Source organism: Polistes dominula, unplaced genomic scaffold (genome assembly GCF_049000335.1).
Source record: "Polistes dominula isolate Pdom_NZ unplaced genomic scaffold, Pdom_raw_medaka contig_20, whole genome shotgun sequence".
Taxonomy (NCBI): domain Eukaryota; kingdom Metazoa; phylum Arthropoda; class Insecta; order Hymenoptera; family Vespidae; genus Polistes; species Polistes dominula.
This window is the reverse complement of record NW_028301147.1, coordinates 1,465,289-1,487,452: the sequence shown is the minus strand read 5'-3', so window position 1 is coordinate 1,487,452 and position 22,164 is coordinate 1,465,289. Positions and strand designations below refer to the sequence as shown.

At 26.7% G+C, this 22,164-nt stretch overlaps 5 protein-coding genes across 7 annotated transcripts; 2 read left to right on the top strand and 3 right to left on the bottom strand.

The window, feature by feature from the left end:
* The first annotated feature begins 715 nt into the window (after positions 1-715).
* Positions 716-2,925, top strand: LOC107066136 (Poly(ADP-ribose) polymerase 16). Of its 2 annotated transcripts, XM_015320474.2 has the most exons (6): positions 716-841; positions 1,073-1,415; positions 1,536-1,691; positions 1,785-1,994; positions 2,102-2,388; positions 2,480-2,925. In XM_015320474.2, the coding sequence occupies exons 2-6, from the start codon at positions 1,095-1,097 to the stop codon at positions 2,637-2,639; spliced, it is 1,134 nt and encodes a 377-aa protein (XP_015175960.1). In that variant the 5' UTR covers positions 716-841; positions 1,073-1,094; the 3' UTR covers positions 2,640-2,925. The 2 variants fall into 2 exon arrangements, with proteins under 2 accessions (XP_015175960.1, XP_089033559.1); XM_089177433.1 differs by lacking the exon at positions 716-841 and having other exon boundaries at positions 856-1,415.
* On the bottom strand, positions 2,856-4,444 carry LOC107066137 (vacuolar protein sorting-associated protein 26C). Its single transcript, XM_015320475.2, has 6 exons — positions 4,275-4,444; positions 4,064-4,207; positions 3,576-3,974; positions 3,392-3,488; positions 3,186-3,311; positions 2,856-3,062 (listed from the first exon to the last, which is right to left on the bottom strand). Exons 1-6 carry the CDS (start codon positions 4,329-4,331, stop codon positions 2,980-2,982), a joined length of 906 nt encoding a protein of 301 aa, XP_015175961.1. The 5' UTR covers positions 4,332-4,444; the 3' UTR covers positions 2,856-2,979.
* A 239-nt stretch (positions 4,445-4,683) lies between these two features.
* Positions 4,684-7,654, top strand: LOC107066072 (G2/mitotic-specific cyclin-B). Its single transcript, XM_015320327.2, has 5 exons — positions 4,684-5,053; positions 5,664-6,365; positions 6,467-6,706; positions 6,800-6,918; positions 7,064-7,654. The coding sequence occupies exons 1-5, from the start codon at positions 5,024-5,026 to the stop codon at positions 7,317-7,319; spliced, it is 1,347 nt and encodes a 448-aa protein (XP_015175813.1). The 5' UTR covers positions 4,684-5,023; the 3' UTR covers positions 7,320-7,654.
* Positions 7,655-8,817: 1,163 nt separating this feature from the next.
* Positions 8,818-13,970, bottom strand: Elp1 (elongator complex protein 1). Its single transcript, XM_015320455.2, has 12 exons — positions 13,519-13,970; positions 12,996-13,424; positions 12,408-12,908; positions 12,118-12,323; positions 11,618-12,021; positions 10,459-11,542; positions 10,157-10,350; positions 9,752-10,019; positions 9,434-9,570; positions 9,186-9,346; positions 9,038-9,104; positions 8,818-8,931 (listed from the first exon to the last, which is right to left on the bottom strand). Exons 1-12 carry the CDS (start codon positions 13,960-13,962, stop codon positions 8,867-8,869), a joined length of 3,960 nt encoding a protein of 1,319 aa, XP_015175941.2. The 5' UTR covers positions 13,963-13,970; the 3' UTR covers positions 8,818-8,866.
* On the bottom strand, positions 13,955-15,291 carry Apf (purine phosphoribosyltransferase family protein Apf). Of its 2 annotated transcripts, XM_089177434.1 has the most exons (3): positions 15,029-15,291; positions 14,568-14,896; positions 13,955-14,094 (listed from the first exon to the last, which is right to left on the bottom strand). In XM_089177434.1, the coding sequence occupies exons 1-2, from the start codon at positions 15,135-15,137 to the stop codon at positions 14,574-14,576; spliced, it is 432 nt and encodes a 143-aa protein (XP_089033560.1). In that variant the 5' UTR covers positions 15,138-15,291; the 3' UTR covers positions 13,955-14,094; positions 14,568-14,573. The 2 variants fall into 2 exon arrangements, with proteins under 2 accessions (XP_089033560.1, XP_015175820.1); XM_015320334.2 differs by lacking the exon at positions 13,955-14,094 and having other exon boundaries at positions 14,418-14,896; positions 15,029-15,290.
* Between the last annotated feature and the right edge of the window lie 6,873 nt (positions 15,292-22,164).

The window sequence follows — 22,164 nt, the reverse complement described above, 5'->3', positions numbered from 1 at the left end:
TTTCTTGTAACATAAGTGTAAGTATTTTTTATCAGGCAGCAAGTTTAATTATTTGTATCGATAATAATTGTGGTAATGTGTGGAAATGTTTTAAATTTAAGGCTAAAAAAAAGGATATCAAATTTTCCAATGGTAAAAATATTCAGATATACTCTCTCTCTCTCTCTCTCTTATGAATTAGAGTATATAATATATATAAATTCATTTTATATTATTATTATTATTATTATTATTATTATTATTATTATTATTATTATTTAATATTATTTTGAAAAACATATAATATGTTCATTATTTTATTCACATCTTTTTTAAAAACACTCTGACAACGTATATGTTTACATTAAACTATAAGAAGAAAGATAGGTTATATTTTATAATACACTGATAAAAGTCATATTTATTAATGATTAATTAATTTATAAAAAGATAAAACACAATGTTACAAAAAGCACTTAACTTTAATCCAAAAAGAATTGCAAACTATTTGTTATTTTTTTTTTCTTTAGTAAATCTTTTCGAAAAAATCAAAACAGTTTTACTAGATCATCAAAATTTGTCCAACAGTGAGAAAACAAATCTGAGTCAATGAAGATTCAATAAGTGCACTTATTAAATTTATTTACATACTACACATGTAAAAATGATATATTTACATTTTTTTAAACAAATAATTTAAATAATTTTCTAACGTTATTTTAAATGTTTTTTATGTTTCTCTTCATAAACATATATAGTGTCTCTAGTAACATTTAAATCTAAAAAATATATCAGCTGACTAGTTTTGACAGTTCTGTATAAACATAACTTATAAGCTAGTGAAAATACTGCCTAATTTAAAGTAAATATATATATAAAGAAATTCAATTCTTTTTTTTTAAAGATTAATCTATAATAATTAATAAATAAATAAATAACAATAATAACTTTTTAAATTTGTTAGTAAAAAAATACTATTTAAATATATTAAATATCTTTGTTAATTTATCAAAGAGACACTATACAAAAATATTCTTATCAAAATGTATTAATAATAAAAAAAAAGTCATTATAATAATTAATATATATATAGATTCAATAATTTATTATTAACAATGGAATGCATGGAGAAAAGTCATCAAATGAATGCAATCAAATCTAAGTGCAATAATAAAATGGACATTAACAAGGAGGATAAGTCACTTGAAATGAATTTGGATATACTACATAGTACAAAAATGGATACCACACCTTATCAAGATGATGCAGACAAGAAAATTGTACTTCTTAAACATTTACTTGAAAAGGATCCAAAAGCTGCAGATTTAAAGTGGTCACTATTTGTAGCAGCATGTAATACATATCGTTGTGATACTTGTTTACGACCATTTCCACCTATGTATGTAAAAAATGAATGCAAGGATATCGAAGCTTTGGTATAATACCCAAAAATGGTTTTTATATGTTTTAACATTAATTTAGATTTATTTCTATCAGCAAATCAAATATCAATTATATTAATGGTCTTCTTATATTTCTATTTTATATATCAATAGAGAAAGACCGTAGAACTGATACCTCCATTGGCAGTAATATTAAGAGAACTTCATGAGCCAAATGTATATGCTAATTATGGACCAGCAATAGACTTGTTACATTGGGTGCTAATAAGATTAAGAGATCCTTATATTAAAAGTATAAGTAAGGATAATGTAAGTCTCAATATATATTGCAAAAGTTAATAATATAATATTCCAAAATTACATTTTTATAATAATAATACTGATAAAGTTGATTTATTACAGTATGATTCTGTATTAAAAAAAATACCTTCAGAAATGCAAGTTGCACCACCAAATTTAATATTTCAAGTAGCAAGTGCAAAGCAATCAACTGCAGAGGAAAAATGGAAATCTAATGGACAAGGTTATTCCACGTTATATGCTTATCATGGCAGTCGTTTAGAAAATTTTCATTCCATTTTGCACTATGGTTTACAACAGAACATGTGTAAGGTAAAATTAATAATAATATTAATATTGGATTTTTTTTTTGAGACATATATACACTTAATGAAATCTATATAATGTTTATAAATGGTATTTGTTAATTTTGTTGTTAGAAATCATTGTATGGAAAAGGAATATATCTTTCAAGTGAATTAGGAGTAAGTTTACCATATAGTCCTGTTGGCTATGGATGGGGTGGTAGTGTTCTAGGTAGTGAATTGAGTTGTGTTGCTCTATGTGAACTTATTAATCATCCTGCCATAAAAAAACATAATCCAAAAGCTAGAATACAAAATACATCATCTGAATCAGTTCCAAATAAATATTATTTAGTTACCAATAGTGATTTGGTAAGAATTCGTTATCTTCTTGTATATAGTCAAGAAGTTCAACCAACGAGGTAATATTTCTTGAATAATCTTTATCAATATTTTCTATATTGTATATAAAATTCAAATAGATTTGAATTAAATATATTTCTTATATTTTAGGAATGATGAAAGCTCGGGACTATTGGAGTGGTTTAGGCAGCATAAATTGTTAACTTTTATGCTTGGATATGTCATATTATTAGCTTCAGTTGGACTGACGCATAATAAACAAGTAGAAAAATATTATAGATTGCTTGTCCAAAAAACTGGACTTGATTAAAACAAGATAAAAACTTGAATAAAATTTAATAATCTAAAATAATCTAAACTCTAATGAATACACATTGTTACTTATAAAAAGCTGATGTTGTTGTTTGGGCATAAAAAATATCTTTTAATTTACACTTTTAAATATAGAAAAAATTTCTATCGCATATTAACTATAATTACTTCTTATACTTCATTTTATATAAACTAATATATATATATAAAAATATTTGATATAAAATAATATATTATTTAAAAATAATGTAAAATGAATACATTATTTAATTAACTTAAGATAATTGCATTTATACATACTATTACTACAGTTTATATTTTTATATACCAAATGATTGCTAGCATCTGGAAAGTATTATAGGAAAATTTTCAGTGACTAAATAATCGTCTTCGAATATAATGATAAGATTTACTTCAAATTCTGAAATGAAATAAAATGCAATATTAAATACTCAACTGAATAAGCATTAAAAAAAAAAAAAGAAAAGAAAAAATCACTTTTTTCTTCTTCCTCTATACTTTAGTATCGTAAACAATTTCTTACCAACTTTAAAATTACTTGTACTTAATGTAGGACAAGTGAATAATCTTGGAAATATCATGTAAATAGGTATAGGCAAATTCGTACATATATTTCCTTCTCCTATTTGTATATTTTGTATTTCTGTTGCTATAAAATATATATTATTCTTTTTGAGAATAATTCAATTAATTTATTTATTGTTATTTATATGTTAATTTTATATTTACCATCTCTCGAATATCCCTCAGCACAGCCACACGTTTCTACTCTTACCAATTGCAATTCAATTGATTTTATAACAGCTTCACAATGTTCAATTACTACCTTAAATATACAAATTGAAATTGTATAAAAATATAATTTAGAAAGAAATAATATAATTATACATTCTCATTGAATTAATATTTTTACCTCGCCTTTAAGAGGTTCTGAAATTTTGCAATACAACGAATCTAATCTTCCTGAAATGCAAAATCTTGGAACATTAGTTTTGTCTTTTGCATTTTGTAAAGATTCCGGTGTTATCTTAAAAAATACTATTTTACTATGTTCTTTATCAACTTTAACGGTGTACTTGTCTTCTACAATAAATTCCAACGACTTGCTTACATCTTTTGCAAGAAAGTTCCTCTTTATGTCACAGCGTATTAAATATTGTATATTAACAAAAACTCCATGATAAGTTTCATACAATGGTTTCTTTCCTCGTGGCCTTAATGGTAATTCGAATGGTATTTCAAAAGGTATTCTACTACTTGATATTTTTCCAGGAGGTGCAACATCCACAGTATATTGTACTAACTGAATAGGCTGTAGTAAATAATGTCAATTAATTGTTAATTTTAATATTACGTAAAATTATTTTAATAGCATACTGCAAAAAAAAATGATTAACTAACCTTGACAGAATTATAAAATGCTTCAAAAATACCAACATTTTTGGAACTCAATTGTAAATTAACAGAACCTTCCATTGTTAAAAATATACCATCATGTTTTAAATCGGAATTAGTTTGTAATAATATAAGACCAACGACAACCTCCTAAAATATAACCTCAATATTACTGGTTATTATTATTGTTTACTGCAAAATAATAAATAAGACGAACCCCTTCATGATATATTTTACTGGCACGTTTTAACTTAATATCTATGTTAATAGACATGTTTAATAATAATATATTCTTCTTTGATATTCTTAAAAAATAAATATAACTATGACATTTGTATGATTAACAACCAATCTAATATGGGTGACATATTGGAACATGTGTTTATATTATATAACTATTTATATACGCCTCATTTTGAAATATCTTTTCAAAATATTATTTCTCTTTAATATAATTAAGTAATATATAAACAAAATATGTGTATATATATATATATAATATTAGATATTATGATAAACAAAATTATTATATTACGTCATATTTGTAATTAATAACAAACAAATCAAAATACGTAAAATTAACCAAACAATTTTTGATAAGTTGAAAATAATAATAATAAAAATCTTCTTATTACGAATACATAAATAAATGTGTATATTAATTGATGGTTAATAAAAAATATAGGAAAAAAAACAAAAAAAAAGAAAAAAAAAACAAAAAAAGTTACTTTTCAATATTAAGAAACAAATCAAAAAGAGTTATTTTTCGCGCCATTTGTATATCAGTGCATTGCCACCTACGGGGGGGTTAACTTCCGGTTTAGCAGCTAAACAAATTCAAACCGCTGAGGTCGTTATATTAAACGAGAGGTGAACGTTGTTTGGCAAGCATCTAAAAGAAAAAGACTATCCTAAGGGAATTATATTTTTTATATTAATAAAGATTATATTTTATCGTAGTTGACGATGGCGCTAAGAAATCGACAAGTGCTTATGGTAAGTAAATAATATACATTTTCTTAGATAACATTTGAAAGTAAATAGACTATTATATTCGTTAGAACATCTAACGAGGGGAGGAAGAACAGTGTAATGGGTAATGGTTAACGGTCCTGTGCCTGACATCTTTAAATACCCTATTATATCTAATTAGAAAAATGTAACGAATAAGAAACATTATCATTTGCACGTGTTATTTCCCTTCTTTTTTTTATTTTTTTACAAACTATTACGTATGGATCATCAACGATGATCGGATTTAACGTATATGATTTTCTAATGAAATGATTTTTTTCTTTCTATTAACTGATTTTTTTGCTCAATTTTAATTTAATTGAAATATTCATAAACGTGTTCGTGTTTTTTTCTTTCTTCTTCTTTTCTTTAACGACAATGTTATAAATATTGTTTTTGTTTTTATCATCAACATTAGATTTAGATTTTGAAAGTAACTTTTAGTTTTATTATTTATATTTCAATGAATATACAATATGTGTATGGGAGAGAGTAAATCTTATAATATATAATATCATTTATAATTGAATATTGTGTTTTAATTTTTTTTTTTACATTTTAGTTGATATTATAATTATTATTAATTTTGCAGAATGTTAATAAAGAAAATGTTGCAAATTCAAAATCATCTATTGCTGCAAAGACAATAACAACCAAGAGATCTGTATTTGGAGATTTAGGAAATAAAGTAAATACACAGAGAGGTGTTGAACCAATTGGTCGAAGTAGTTTGTTGAAGGAAAATAAACAAATCATTTCTAAAAAAAATGACGCTACTACTAAGCATGCTGTTGTTGGTGGTAAAACTTTAGATAAAATTCATGAAAAACCAATTAATAAATTACAAGATAAAACTGCCAAGATACAAGATAATAAATTACAAATGCAAATAAATAAACCGTCAATTAAAAATGAAGCAACCATAGAAATCAATCAATTATCATTAGTTCCAACGATACCTATTAAAAAGGAAAAAGAATCATTAACGTCTGATCATATAATCATTAAAAAGGAAAAAGAATCATTTTCGTCTGATCTTATAACCATTGAAAATATTGATGAAACTGATAAAGAAAATCCGATTTTAGTTTCTGCATATTGCAACGATATATATGAATATTTAAGAACTTTAGAACAAAAGTTTCCCATTAAAAAAGATTATTTAACTGGTCAAGAAGTAACACCCAAAATGAGAAGTGTTCTTATAGATTGGCTCGTCGAAGTACATCAACAATTTCATCTTATGCAAGAAACTTTATATCTAACTATATCTATTATCGATAGATTTCTACAGGTTTGTTTGTTTTTTTTTTTATCATCAATGAAATATAAATCCATTAAATTTGGATAATAATAAAATAAATAATATTCATTTTTGTTGTTGTTGTTTAACAGTCAAATAAAACGATAGATAGAAAAAGATTACAACTAGTTGGTGTAACAGCCATGTTTATAGCTAGTAAATATGAAGAAATGTATTCACCAGACGTTAGTGATTTTGTATATATAACAGATAATGCATATACAAAATTAGAAATCTTAAAAATGGAACTGGTGATTATAACAACTCTTGATTATTCATTTGGACGACCATTACCACTTCATTTTTTAAGAAGATATAGTAAAGCTGGAAAGGTAATTAATTAATGTAATATCAATTAAAACATATATTTGTAATATTATCATTTTAATTATTAATTGAATATTATTTTGTTTATTAATTTTAAGGCACTTCCTATCCATCATACCATGGCTAAATATTTTTTGGAACAGTGTTTAGTACATTATGAAATGTGCCATTATTCACCAAGTTTGATAGCAGCAGGTGCCATATATTTAGCATTTCTGTAAGTTTATTTTATCATACAATATTTTTACTTTTTTTTTCTTTTTTCTTTCTTCTTTCTTCTTATAAAAATATATATAAAAAACAATATGTATATATATATAACAAGTTATATTATTAACATATGAATATATTTGTTTTAATAGAATTTTCGATAATAACGATGAAAATGAAAATAAGAACATTTGGACGAACACTTTAGAATATTATAGCACTTATACTAAAGAGGATATATTACCAGTCGTAAGGGATATTGCTGTGATTATAAATGAAGCAGACAAAAGCAAATTTCAAGCTGTTAGAAAGAAATATGTTAATGCGAAATATATGAAAATTAGTGTTCGTCCAGAACTTAAATCGCCCATCATAGTTTCTTTGGCACAAAAAGAAAGGCAAACTTAATTATTTTCGTATATATATATATATAATACAAATATATTTTTTTTCATTTTATATAAAATAATAATAATAATAATAATAATAATAATGTGATCAATTATCATCATTATCATCATTATCATCATCATCATTGGCAACAACACCCCAACATCGGCAAACAATCCAACAACTCTAAACAAAAAAAAATGAAAATGAAAATGAAAATGTAAGAACAAAATTCTACGTCCATTATTATTATTCAATGCCACATAAAAGGACATATTATTAATTATGATATTCCAATTAATGTTATTATAATTATACAAAAAAAAAAAAAAAAAAAAAAAAAAGAACAAAAACAGGACCGTAATCACCTATAAAAATGTAGACTAAATTATAAATAGTGTCTATCGGGTGTGTCTATTGGACATTTTTGACACACATAGAAGATTGTTAAATGGAAGCTTGCTGCATCCCACGTTTACACAAACGTGTGTGTATGTGTGTTATTATAATGTGCGTTTAGAAGAATTATATACCATAATTTTTTTTTCTTTTTTTTTTCTAGTATGAATATAGAAGAGAATAGCATGAGAATGTAGTAGTGAGAAGAATATATTTTGGACTGTTATAGTAATATTAGATATAACGCGATTAACAAAAAAATCATAACATATATGGTATATTTGATAATAGGAAATATTAAGCCTGCATTTTAAGTTTTATCCTTAAATCGTTAGGAAAACCTTTTTTTTTTTTTCTTCTTTTTTTTTGTTTGTTTACCCCCTTTTCTTTTCTTTTTTTTCTATATATATTAGCATATAAACATATATTTTAACGATACTATATATGGGATACATTAATATTTTCACAAATATATATATATATTTTAATTTATACTTTGATAAAAATCTATTCATATAAATATCTTAACTCTCAACAAAACCTTGTTATTTATAAGTCAAACTAGCAGTTCTTATGTATTCTATACTATTAAAGATTGTATAAATTTATGTATACGGGAAATTTGACTCGAAATAAAGTACGATAATTTTCAAATGTTATGTACATCTCTGAAGCAAATTTTAAATGTAATAATACTATATATATATATATATACATATATATGGATTAAAAATATACATATATCTATATATAGTTTGTACGGTACTATTTATACTTTGTAATCACAACGAAATCCATTTAATTGTAAATAAACGGATGATTGTATTACATCAGAAGTAACAAATGAAATTCTTGATAAAATAATAATATAGTTTACAAATTACTAGCTAGTTACATTATTATTATTATTATTATTATTATTTTTGTTGTTGTTGTTGTTGGAATGTGTAGCAAAACTTAGAATAAAAAAAAGTAGGAGGTAGTATTTTAATATCATTAATTATTTGTTTAGAAATAATTAGAAATTAATTAGAAATTAATTATTATAAAAATATTAAAATTATATTATATATATATATATATATAAAAGAAAAAAGAGAGAAATCATTTTAATATATTATAGGTTTATATAATATTTTATTTTATTTTATTTTATTTAATAGTAGTTAGAAAAAAATATATAGGTTTTTTGTAGATATAGGTTCTTCTGGTGGATACATTATGCGTGATTCTATAGAATAATTAAAATTATATTATTATTATTATTTTTTTTAAATTAATTATTCAATTAATTATTTGAAGAAGCATTGATAAACAACTGTTAATTAGTAACTTACCAACTAATTTATGCGGTACAAAGGTTTCTTGAGATTGTTTTGATACACCGTTATCAATTAATAAATCCTACAAAAAAAATATATATATATATATACAATCAATTAAAAATATTAATCATAAATAATAATTAATATATATGAAACTTACTGCTTCATAAAGCGAAAGACTAATAGGTGCTGATTTATCCCAAATTTTAGATTTACTGTTTTCTATAATAGTTAACAAATGTTTCATACTGTCTTGTAATTCTTCAGCAATTTCGTCATCATTAAAATGTAATAACATTTGCGTTAATAAGTCCACTTCATCTGCATGAATAATTGTATAATTAATAATAAGCATGATTAATTATTAATTATTATTGCTATGTCAGATTGAATATAATAGACAAAAACCTTTTTGCTGATATGTTTTGCTGATAATTTCATGTAATGCTCGCATTATTCCTAAATCTTCAAACATACTACCTTCTTTCATACTTAATAACTTTCTTTCCTGTTTTCTACGATTTTTACTTGATCTGTAACTTCTCCTAAAACAAAGTTATGCAATTTGAAATATTATATCGTATTGATTAAGTAATAGAAAATGATGTTTTTTTCCAATCAGATATATATATGTATATCTGATTTTACAGCATTGATTTATCTCGATCAATCTAATTTATATATATATATATATATATATATATATACTCTTCTTATTTTATTTACTTAGATGTTGTAGAAGTTCGTGATCCATGACTCGTTATAGAATTTGTAACACTGCTAGTATCACTGAGAAAATCGTTAAATCCTTTATTTGACATTAATATATTATCATTTAATGTATCGTCATAATGACCATTAGTTTGTCTATTGATCATTTCCGTTCTTACTACTGTAAGTCGATTTTTATATTTCTCCAAATCTTCTTTATTCTTCATAATTTGTGTCGTAATATAATCAACATGTTCTTGTACGCCTGGTTTAATATGTGTTTCTATGTAGACAAAAAACAAAATATTATTTTAAATTAAAATCTAATATATATATATATATATTATTATTATTATTTAATAAAATAATTTGTCTAAAAAGAGTAGTAGTTTTTTTTTTAATTGTTTAAATGTTATATACCAATTAAATCAGAACGATTGATATCTGTTGCAATTCTTAAAGCATCCTTCCAATGTTTGCCTTCGCATAATGTTGTAATTACTTTTTCAAAATCCTTTATATACAGTGCACATATTTGGGCTGCTTCTAAATATCTTTTATTTTGACATAATCTCGTTTTAAGTTCCTCGTATAATGCAGATAATTCAGCAGGACTAAATAATAATTTTGATAAAGAGATCAATGTGAAAATATATATATATATATATATATATTAGAATGAAAAGAATTAAAAATTTAAGTAATTCTATATATATATATACCATAATTGAAGTAACGTTGAAACCATAATAGCTTCTTGCCAACAACTGGCTAATTTATATGTATTTAATGCATTATTATAATCATTAGCCTTGTGAAACATTATCGCTGCTTCTTTTAATTTATTTTTACTTAAAAGATAATCACCGTATATTCGTGCAACTTCTTTATACTCTTTGCTATCTTTATTAAATATCTTCAAACCATTTTTATACATATTGTGATTACGTATGAGATTTAAACATTCATCGAACTTTTCTGTATCCTTTGATATATGATTCAAAGCTGATTCGTATCGTTTTAGATATATGTCAATGGAATATTTCATAAAATTGTCTTCGAGTATTTTTAAATTATTTAAAAATGGTATATATTCTTTAGGATCTTTATGTGACTTTGATGCAATGAACATTGTCAATTCAAAATCGTACATGCCTAATGCTGTATCAAATAAAACATTAACATCTACCAAATATAATAAATATTTCAATGCATCTTCGGATGATATTGTTGAAGATGAATTTTTCGAAGACTCCAATGTTTTTATTTCCTTCAACTTTTTAAGTGCACCTTCCAAACCTTCCTGATCACGATTTTTAACCAAACTAATTAATATTGGTTGTATAAAATAATCTGCATTGTCTTTTTTCTCCAAAATTCTTCTCAGCAAATTGCAAATCATCGAAATCTTATTTCCATTTTGATCAATTGATGCACCTTGCTTTTTACACTTTAAATAACAGTTTGAATATAATGTAGTAGTAACATCTTCATTTTGTAATTCAGTTAAAAATAAACTCAACCATTGTGGATTTGAAATATCTTTAACAAATTTGTCAACATTTTTCAAAAATAATTCTGGCTCGTAATCATATATTAAATTTAAATTAATACGTTGTTTTCTCATAAGATCAAATGCAGAAAAATATTCGCAATTTTTCAAATGTTCTCCAATAATATACAACGATAGTGGTCTAGGTTGAATACATTCCAAATTACCACGAGGTGCTTGCAATATTGTTTTGGAATTATTTGAAAGAGCCATTACTAGAAAAGATCCTCTTTCTATTCTCCTTATATTTACATCTGTAATTTTGTTATTGTAAATTATATATACCAAATAAAAATACATATGTATATGAAATCATAATTAATACAAACCATTAACAGATTTTTGAAAGATATTATTTTCCCATGGTTTAGTAGTTAAATCTTGTTTGGATAATTGTTCCAATCCTTCTTCGTCCAAAGTAACACAAATTAATGTATGTTGCGAAGTAGTAAGAAGTAACAGTTTAGAATGTAGGAAAAAACTAGTAACATTGTTTGCAACTTCTTTACTATTAATTGATAAACGATTGCCATGAGATAAAGATATTATCGCATGACTTGTACCATTGTATATTAGATCAACTTTAGAAGAAAAGTTAGGTAATTTGATTCCAATGAAATCCAATTCATTATCTTTGTATTTTAAAACGGATCCTTCTGCTATCAGAAATATCTCATCTGTATTAGGAGAACATATTATGTGTTCAATCAAAGCATCCATAATGTGTGTTTGTCTAATAAAAAAAGATGAACACATACACATATAATAATTGAAAAAATTTAATATTACAGAATGATAGAATATATTATGTTAGATTTTGCATACATACTTTACAGTAACTTGATTATTTTCAAGATCTAAATTTATCACACATAGAATGCTTTGATTATCTATTGAAATAGAACTCAATATAATATTTTCTTGAAACCATGAGAAATGTTGCATTATAGGTATAACATTTTTAGTATCAAATGTTGCTGCATCCCAGTTCATTTCGCATATACTTATATTCTTATATTCGAGATTATTTGAATCCTATATAATAAAAGTAATGTGCATACAAATATTATAACGACAAAATATTATAATGATATATAATTATTACGTTATAATACTTACATTTGTACATTGAAAAAATGCTAATTTATTATTACTTAGTACGCAAAAGAAAGCATTGGTATCTATTAATGATTCAGTACTTTTTACATTTGGTGCAAAGACTACTGCATTGATTGGTTCTGAAAGTTCTATAGTTTGATGTGCCATTGGCGGTGGTACTATACCAATTTGAAATCCTGTTAATAAAACTTTATTTCCATCTATAACAGCAACTACTGCTTTATCTTCCAAATGTTGACCTTTGCTATGATTAATCGTTCGCTGAAATGAATAAGTTAGAACATTTTGTGGCGTGAGAAGAATTAATGTTTTTCCACAGTTAGTTCTACAGCTCCAAGTACCATATAACAGGGGATTGTCTTTAGTAAAATAGAATGTTTGTTTTAAATACCAATGATAATTCTTTTCTATCCATAATTCTAATATTGTACTATTATCATTATTTCGTTCACACCAAATAGTCAAAATGTCTGAATCTGGTGACCAAAATATTTCTTTTACCTGGATAAAATATTAATATGTATTATGTACCATAATTATTGTTAAATGTATACCATAATTAAATACAAAAAAATAACTTTGACTTACGGAAACAGTTTTTGTTTCAAATGGAAGTAAAAATTCTCTATGTTTCAAACCATTCTTTTCAAAAAAAGATACTACATGTTTGTTAACTAATGTCTGCGTTGTAGCTATCAAATGTCCAGAAGGTTTCCAAGCTAATGGCTCTTCCATATTATCCAACAATTCACTTGTATATTGCAAAATACCTTCTCTACTGAAAACTTTAAATTGACGAACACCTTTTTCTTTTCCAATGAAACTAACAGCAAACATGGAACCATCACCTCTCCATGTTATTCTTGGTAGACCATCGTCAAAATTATTCTTATTTATTTCTACTGGTTTGACCATTGCTGCAGCTTTACCTATTGATCCATGAAACTGTGTTTCTTTTTTACCCCAGCCAATTGTTACAAATTGTTTATCACCAAAATGAGATTCTTGTAAATCTACCTGTAACATATTGTAATGAAATAATTGTAATATAAAGACATTAATTTAATTATAATCAAATAAATATGATTTAATCAAATGATTATAAGAATACCTCTGATATAATATCAAAACTAGATACCATTGTAATTACGGTATCTTTATGTGTTATTAATGTAATAATTTCATGATCAGGACTTAGTTTCATACAATTTATACCTTCATTTATTTGTTTAACTAATTCACATTCTAAATCGGATTCTACATTAATTGTAATTAAGTCACCACTTTCATATGCACAATACACTTGTTGAGTTATATTAGTATATTCTAACCCAATAATTTTGTTATCCGTTTCATTGTTAATATATACAGGAGTTATTTCACATTCTGAATTCGATGGTATTAAATGCAATTGATTTTTTAATGCAATGTACAAATCATCATTGTTTGGATTAATTGTACATAATATTTTGAAATATTTCAAACTATCTAAAATTTCATCTTCCAAAATTTCCAAACTGCGACAACTTTGACGCGACACTGTTAAATTTTCCATATTTTTCTTTTTATCGATAATTCAATTTAACGATCATCGATCATAAGTAACTTTTGAAATATATATTTTCACTTTTCAAATCACACAATAATATTCAATTGAAAAATACATCGATGCACCATGTGTATGATCCTGAAAATAGAATACGAAGAAATGTGTACTTTGTTTAAGAGGGCGCCACTGTCAATCTACTTCCGTTTTTGACATCTTTTGTATTATCACAATACATTTGAAATAAATAATTACTAAATGTTTAATATGAAATAAAAGTTGTATCTTTTAGAAAATGATAATTAAAAGAGTTAAGATTTATTAAAATATACAATTGAATTATTTTCTTAATAACCTATTTAATAATATTTTAAATAACAGTATATATATATATATATATATATATACTATGGACAATCAAACATAAAATGTTTAAATTTATAAATCACTTTTTTTTTTATAGATATGTGTTAAAACTGATCATTTATTACAACATAAATTTGATTTATAAAGAATACTTAAATCAAATTTAGAAAATGTCAAATACATATTAAATCTGTATTGATAATAAATATATATTTGTAAATGCATATTGTTACTGAAATTAATTATACCTTATCCTACTTCTTTTTTATGTTTTTATCTATATATTCATTAAAATGTTTTAAAACATTTTGCATTTCTGCATATTCAGCAAGATTACAAGCTTCTTGAAATCTTAACCATTTATATGCTTGATGTTCGTTTGACATTCTAACAGATTGATTAGGATTTATAAGTTCTGCTAAAAAATAAGTAACTATTTTAGGAACTCCATTAACATTATATTGTATTTCGATATTGGCATTATCAATAATTTTTAAATCATCTTCTACAAATCCAGCTTCTTCTTCTGTTTCACGTAAGGCAGCTTCATAAGCACTTTCTTCACCATCAATATGACCTAATTAAACAAAATCTTCTAATTGTTTTTCTTTTCTTTTTTTTTTTCTACAAAAATTCTTCATAATACATCCTTTTATTATTATTATTTTTTTTTTATATAAATATTAAAAATATTAGTCTCAAAGTCAACCTTTAGGTGGAGTCCAATGATGGTTTCCATAAGACGTTTGCAAAAGAAGATATTCTATTGAATCTTTAATTTGACGAAATATCACAAAACCACTGGCACGTTTCAACATATTGCTAATAGAATAAATGAAAACTATCAAATGTAAAAATATCACTGTTTTTAATGTTAAAAGACTTATAAGATTATAAAATTATGGTTGCATGAGCCAATTTTTTAATCTACTTATGGTAACAGTATACATATGACATATATGCGATCAGCTGTTTATGAATAAAACGTGCGATTTCAGCGACAGCTATGGATAAAATAAGAACTATAAATGCAACAAGGAAAATTGGTGGGAAAATTAAATTTCAATAATTTTGCATTGCTTCTTAATGCTTGTAAAAATAGAAAAAAAAATTATTAAAAAACATTATAAAGTAATTAGTTTCTTCAAATAAAATGGATAGAAGGAATCAAAGGAATTAAATAAAAATATGATAATTGGAAAATTAAAAGAAACTAATTACAATTATAATGTTTATGGTAAGCAGTCTTTAGCTAGATTTCACTTGCCATGGAATGTATAACATATCAGAATATGATAAACATTACATGGAAAGTAATATCCATTGCCCAGGTCTAACCTCGTGGAGGTAACCGCTTTTGAAGACCCAAGAGGGATGTGCATCCTAAAGATGCCCTCATCCGAATATAATTCAAAGGAATGAACCTAACTCTTAGGCCCCTCCATAAGAGTACCACCATAAAAAATCTTTAGAATTATTTTAATTATTTCTTTAAATATCAAAAAATACAAAATGATAAACAAGGAGTGTAACCTAAAAAGAAATTTAATAAAATCATGGATGTTACCTAAAAGTAACATACCCTAGAATAATTTCAATATAAGCACATAAAAAAACTACAAGTTACGAATATTTTATATTGAATAATTCTTAATCTATAAAAAATATAATATAATAAAAATAAATATATATAATATTAGATGATACCTGTAGAAAAAAAAGGATACCTTAAAAATAACTATCATACATATACGTTGCTAGAAAGAATAAAATAAAAAGAATTAAAGTACTTTAAATATTTTTGCAAGTAATTATTTTATATTACCCTTTACTATAATTATAGTCCTCTTATTATCTGCTTCCTATTATTCTTGGATGTAATATTGCATCGTCTTTATAATTCATCCTGTGAATAAGAAAAGTAATTAGTAAACTAAAATACAACCCGTTTACCACAACTCAGTCCTCTTTTGGTCCATATTCCTCTCCTCTTGAATACTCCATTATTATAAGAAACCTAGAACAAGAAGAAACCTAAAACAAAAAGAAAAATAAAGAAGTAGGGAAGGAGTGATGGTTGGTGGGGTGAAATTTAAGGTAAGGACATAATTTTCTCCCAATTATTGGAGGTAGGAGAAAATCATGGCACGCGTAGGGCAAGGTCGCATTCCTGAAGTAAAACTTTCTTTGTGAAAAAACCAAAGAAAGATCTACCCGCTACCCACTGAAAAAAGAAACTCAAAACGAACCTGAAAAAGAAAAAGAAATGATTATTTTGGAGAAAAGATGCAATGAATGCATCGAAGGGAAAGTTCCCGATGAAAAACCCGATGCACTTACAAGTGCATTAGAATTAATCATATTCTGAAACAAAATAAAATGAAAATTAAGTTTCTAATACCTAGAAAAAAAAAGATATATTAAAAAATATTATAAAATAATTAGTTTCTACGAATGAAATGAAGAATGAAAAATGAAAGGTGTGGGGTCATTGGAAATGAAAAAATGATATGATATTAAAGTGAGGGGGAATTCTGAATGGAATTGTACTCTGTAAAAACAAATTTTTTAAATACTCGATTTATTTTTGGCAATAAAAATCTCTGATAGAGTTGGTAGTGGTAATTCCAACGACGTTCCCCTATAACAGAAAGAAAACTATATTAATTACTTCCATTCTTAAAAAACCACTATAAATTATTGACGAGCAAAATAATAAAACAATCAAAATATCAAATGACCAACGAGCTATTCGCAAAAATTCAACCATGCTGTTGAATTTGCAAATAACTCATTGAGTCCATAGTTGCCCTCTTGAGCCACAATTAAGTGGGGGCCTCTTCGGCATTTTGCCTCTTCTTTCTTGATGCCTACTGTCGGACATTCCCTACGTGCGAGCATGAAAAGAATCATTGACCAAAAACGTCAATCCTTTCCAAAAAGTATTCTCATAATTTAGCATGTTACAACGATCAATGATATAGAATCAGAATCGTCCCTGATTCTAAATTATAAAATGAATAAAAAACCCGACCTAACCAACCCTAACACAACCCTGAAAATAAAAATGTGATTAGTAAAACATCCTGAGCTTTTTTTTACATCGAAAATAATTATTACCTTTTGATCGAGAGATATCTCTTCGTCGAAAGGAATATTATTAACCATGTAAATTATCGATTCTATTCTAATACCATATCGTTGTAACATGCCAGATTATGGTCCTACAATTTAGAAACGACTTCAAGACATTTTCACCCAATTACTCTCAACTGCTTATAACACTAATATAAATGAAATACATTTCATATTACAATACCTATGAAATAATTTCATTTATTTTTCTATCATACATACCATTTTGCAATATAATTTCGATGTTCGTTATAATTCTGTTAAATAATTATTACAAATTAAATTCGCGTTTACCGTTAGCTATCCTAGCTCGTGGACAACCAATGAACTTAGAGTTCACCGACTGTGCACATGTTACACGAGCACATTTAATCGAATGTCCGAGCAGTTAATTAAGCTAATCGATGAACCTAATAACACTTCGTACTTTTACTATCGAATAATAAAAACGAATTGAAAAAAAAAATAATACTAAAAAATATGTATAATGTAATAAAAAAAATGCATTATAAATTGCATTTCTTTGCAATATATTTTTATTTAATTTATATTGAATTATATCAAACATTTCAAAGTTAAAATCGCGATAGTGCGAAGTGTTAAACCTGTTATACTTAAAACTAAGTATCAAATTCATCAAAGGTTTTGCGAATTTAATTTCGATTATATCTCGTTCGAGATAGAATCGATAAACAAATCTTATAAATGGTTGCAAATACCTTTGAATCATGATACATATTAAAAATGATAGAATTGTCACAAAATAAATTTACGAGTTAAGCATGATAGAATAAAAAAGATCAAATTTTGTGACAATTCTATATAAAAAAACCTGGAGATGGGACTTGCACTATCAAAGTGCAAGTGTACCATGTGCTTTTCCGGGGTCCTACCTACTTAAAATTAAAGTTTCACATTCATTCAGTAAAAAACACATGCATACCCACCCATACACTCCACGGTTCTCACACATACCACCAGGGTGCAAAAGCCTACACTAGAGAGCATGCCCCGGGGCACCTCCGTCACCCTAGTTCAACCGCGTATCTCTAAACTTATATTCTAAAAGGTTACGTACCAGTTGCTGTAATCGTCTATCAAGGCTAGTGATTATTGCAAATAAAACTACTGCAAAAATACAAGTATACACTAGTATATGTGCATACTAGTTATATACGTGTATGTTTCCACAAATAAATGTGGGTGACTCTACTATGCAAAACGATTATTAAAAAAAAATAAAAATTCGTATCGTACGCGTGACTCTACAAGTTATTTTTATTTGAATAACTTTTTCAAAAATACGCGGTATTTCACGTAATCGCGAACGATGTACAATGCACCACCTACCACGCACACACAGGTGCAATGTACACCGTGCAATCACTAGCACAATGACAGCCGCCAAAGGAAAACTTAAAAACTATAACCCATGCAATCTTTTTCTCACCCATACGTGTAACACCTGGGTAACACGCATAGATGAGAACGAAGAATGCATAGGGGAGAAAAAGGGGGTATTAGTATATTAGTTGCTGAAAATCCTAATCTAAAAAATTGATTAATACAATAAAATATTCTCAAATAAATCTAAGCGGGCTATGACTCTACAAGTCTTTAAGACTTTCAAAAAAAAAAAGAAAAGATATTAAAAATTGAAAATAATGAAAAAACCTCGGACGACTCCTTTGATTAAGTTGGCTGTTCTAATTAAAGAACTGGGCTTTTTACAGCCGCCACTTAATTGCCAGAGTCTATCCGTTCGCGAAAGGGGTTTGTCTTCTTGCTCATTTATTTATAATACCGAAATTAATCGCGATTAAATAAACTATGTACGAAGCAATGCATGTAAGACATTTATTACATGCTTTATTGGTACGAAATCGAGTAAATTAATACTCGATTTCACCACTACTAAAACGCGAATCAAACACGTAATAAAAAATAAAAGTGCATTAATTAATTTGCACTGTTAATTAAATGAATTTAATCGATAAGACAAGAAGACCTATCCTAAACTAATAAAACATACATACAATGAAATATACAGTTTCATGAGCCATTCCAAAAAAGGAATAATCCTTTTTTGGAATAAACTCATGTGCTCGTCAATAACTTTTTCTTGTAAAAAATTACAACCAGTAGCTCGTGCCGATTCGGACCTTTCATCCTCGGCATGATTGAGCACCGGAGGGACTTTAAATAAAAACTCGCGGTTTAAGAAGTTCTGCGATGGCTCCAAAACACTCCTACTTCGTAGAAAATGGTCTCAGCTGCATCCCTCGTCTACCAGGTCCATCGGAGAATTCCTTGATGCACTTTTCCTTGCACTCACTCACTCACTCGCGTGACTCTAATAACGCGGTAAACGAATATAAGAAACTATAGATGAGTTTCTTATCGCGAAACCGAAATTTTTCTTATACGGCGAACAACACTGACTCTACATACGCGTATGATTTGAATTTAATTTATACGCCCGCCCGGTCACTGACTCTACTTCGCGATCAAAATTGTACTTTTTAATTAATCGAACAAACACTGACTCTACTTTCAAAAACTGCATTGCACGCAGTCAAATGCAAACACACGAAAATTTCACTCCCGATCACTTCACTGACTCTACTTTCGCGAACAGTCTGTACGACTGTTATAAATAAAAAAAACAACTTTAAACGAACAAATACACTATTGTAATTAACTGCATTGCTCGCAGTTATAGATGATTCTAAATCCGTGATATAAAAATAATATAATATAAAAGAACAAACAATGACTCTAATTCGCGATAAAAATTTAATTTTAATTATTCGAACAAACACTGACTCTACTTTTACAACTGCATACCGGACAGTTAAAATATCAAAACCCGACACACGTCTTACCTGTGAACAAAAAACAAAAACGAAACGATTAGAATCATTGTTATCATTTAAAAATCATATAAAATTATTGAAGAAATGTTTAATAGAAAAGTTAACTTACCTTTTCATCTTTTTAGATGATGCCCGACAGGTATCCCACCTTTAAAGATGACGATGCTGTAGACGGTTCAAACGACGGAGAAACTTCTACGTGTTTCTTATCGCGAACACGGCACTGACTCTACTTCGCGATTCAATTTTACTTTAATTATTCGAACAAACACTGACTCTAATTTTTATTAACTGCATTGCACGCAGTCAAAAAATTTTGGATGACGATGCGCGCGCGTTTCAATCGAATAAAAGAAACTATCGGAATTTCTTTACCCGAACAAAACCGAAATTTTTATATACGGCGAACAAACACTGACTCTCATTCGCGATTTTGTTGAACGATGCAAACAAACGATCCCTTCATTGCCAACACGCACGTTTGCAATGGTAATCTGAAACAGAAAAATGAAAAAGAACTATTAATATCATCGTCATAATATAAAAGACACATTAAAATGATCATCAAAATGTTTGATAGAAAATTTATACTTACTTGTAGTCTTCAGTGATGAATGCCCGATGGGTCTCCTACCCTTAAGATGACGTTGACCAGTAGACGGTAACGAAAATAAAAAACTATAATAAAGTTTTTTATTACAAACGCGAACGCGAACACGAACACGACCGAGACGTGTTTTAAACCGACCGCACTACACGTCCAAAAAATCGACTGTAAGAATGTACATGATTAAATTTACAACAAAATAAATCGAGTATTATTATGTAAAATATAATATGAAGGGAATATTTAAGGGAAAGTAATGAGAGGAATGTGAATATGATATTAATTAGGAAAATGAAAGAAACCAATTATTATTATAATATTAATGATAAGCGGTCTTTAGCTAGATTTCACTTGCCATGGAATGTGTATCATATAAAAATATGATAAACATTACATGGAAAGTAATATCCATTGCCCGGGTCTAACCACGAGGAGGTAACCGCTTCTGAAGACCCAAGAGGGATGTGCATCCTAAAGATGCCACCATCCGAATATAATTCAAAGGAATGAACCTAACTCTTAGGCCCCACCATAAGAGTACCATCCGAAAAAAATCGTTAAAATTATTATCGAAAATACAAGAGAAAAATTTCAATACCAAAATATACAAAATGATAAATAAGGAGTGTAACCTGAAAAGAAATTCAATAGAATCATCGATGATACTTAAAACTAACACACCCTAGAATAACTTCAACTTATAGAAATACAATCTATATACATTTATATACATAATTTTCAATCTCCATAAAATAAAGTATAATAATTAAAAAGAGTATACAATTATAAGTTGTACCATGGAATCTATAAATAAAGAAAATACATTAAAAATAATTATCAAACACGTTCGACGCTAAAAGGAGAATTATATGAAGATGCAAATTTTCATTTTATTTATAGAAATAATTAATTTATACTATCCCATATTACCAAGTTCACTTCTTGTTCCTTTATAGTCCTCCTTTGGTCCACTTGTGGCCGTTTCCTTACCATAGTTCAATCTGCAACAGAAAACAAAGGGATAAAAAAGAGTTAAAAAATAAAAGGGATAGGAAAAAGGGGGGATAGGTATAACTTTTAAAGCGGAACTTTTCACGATTTTTTTTAAAGTGGTTTCCCCCCGATTGGACTAGTCCACTGACTCTAAATTTAGGAGAAACCTACACTAAATGTTCAGTCCAACACCGTATACTATTGCGAACTTACGGAAAAGAATCCTTGGGTCCG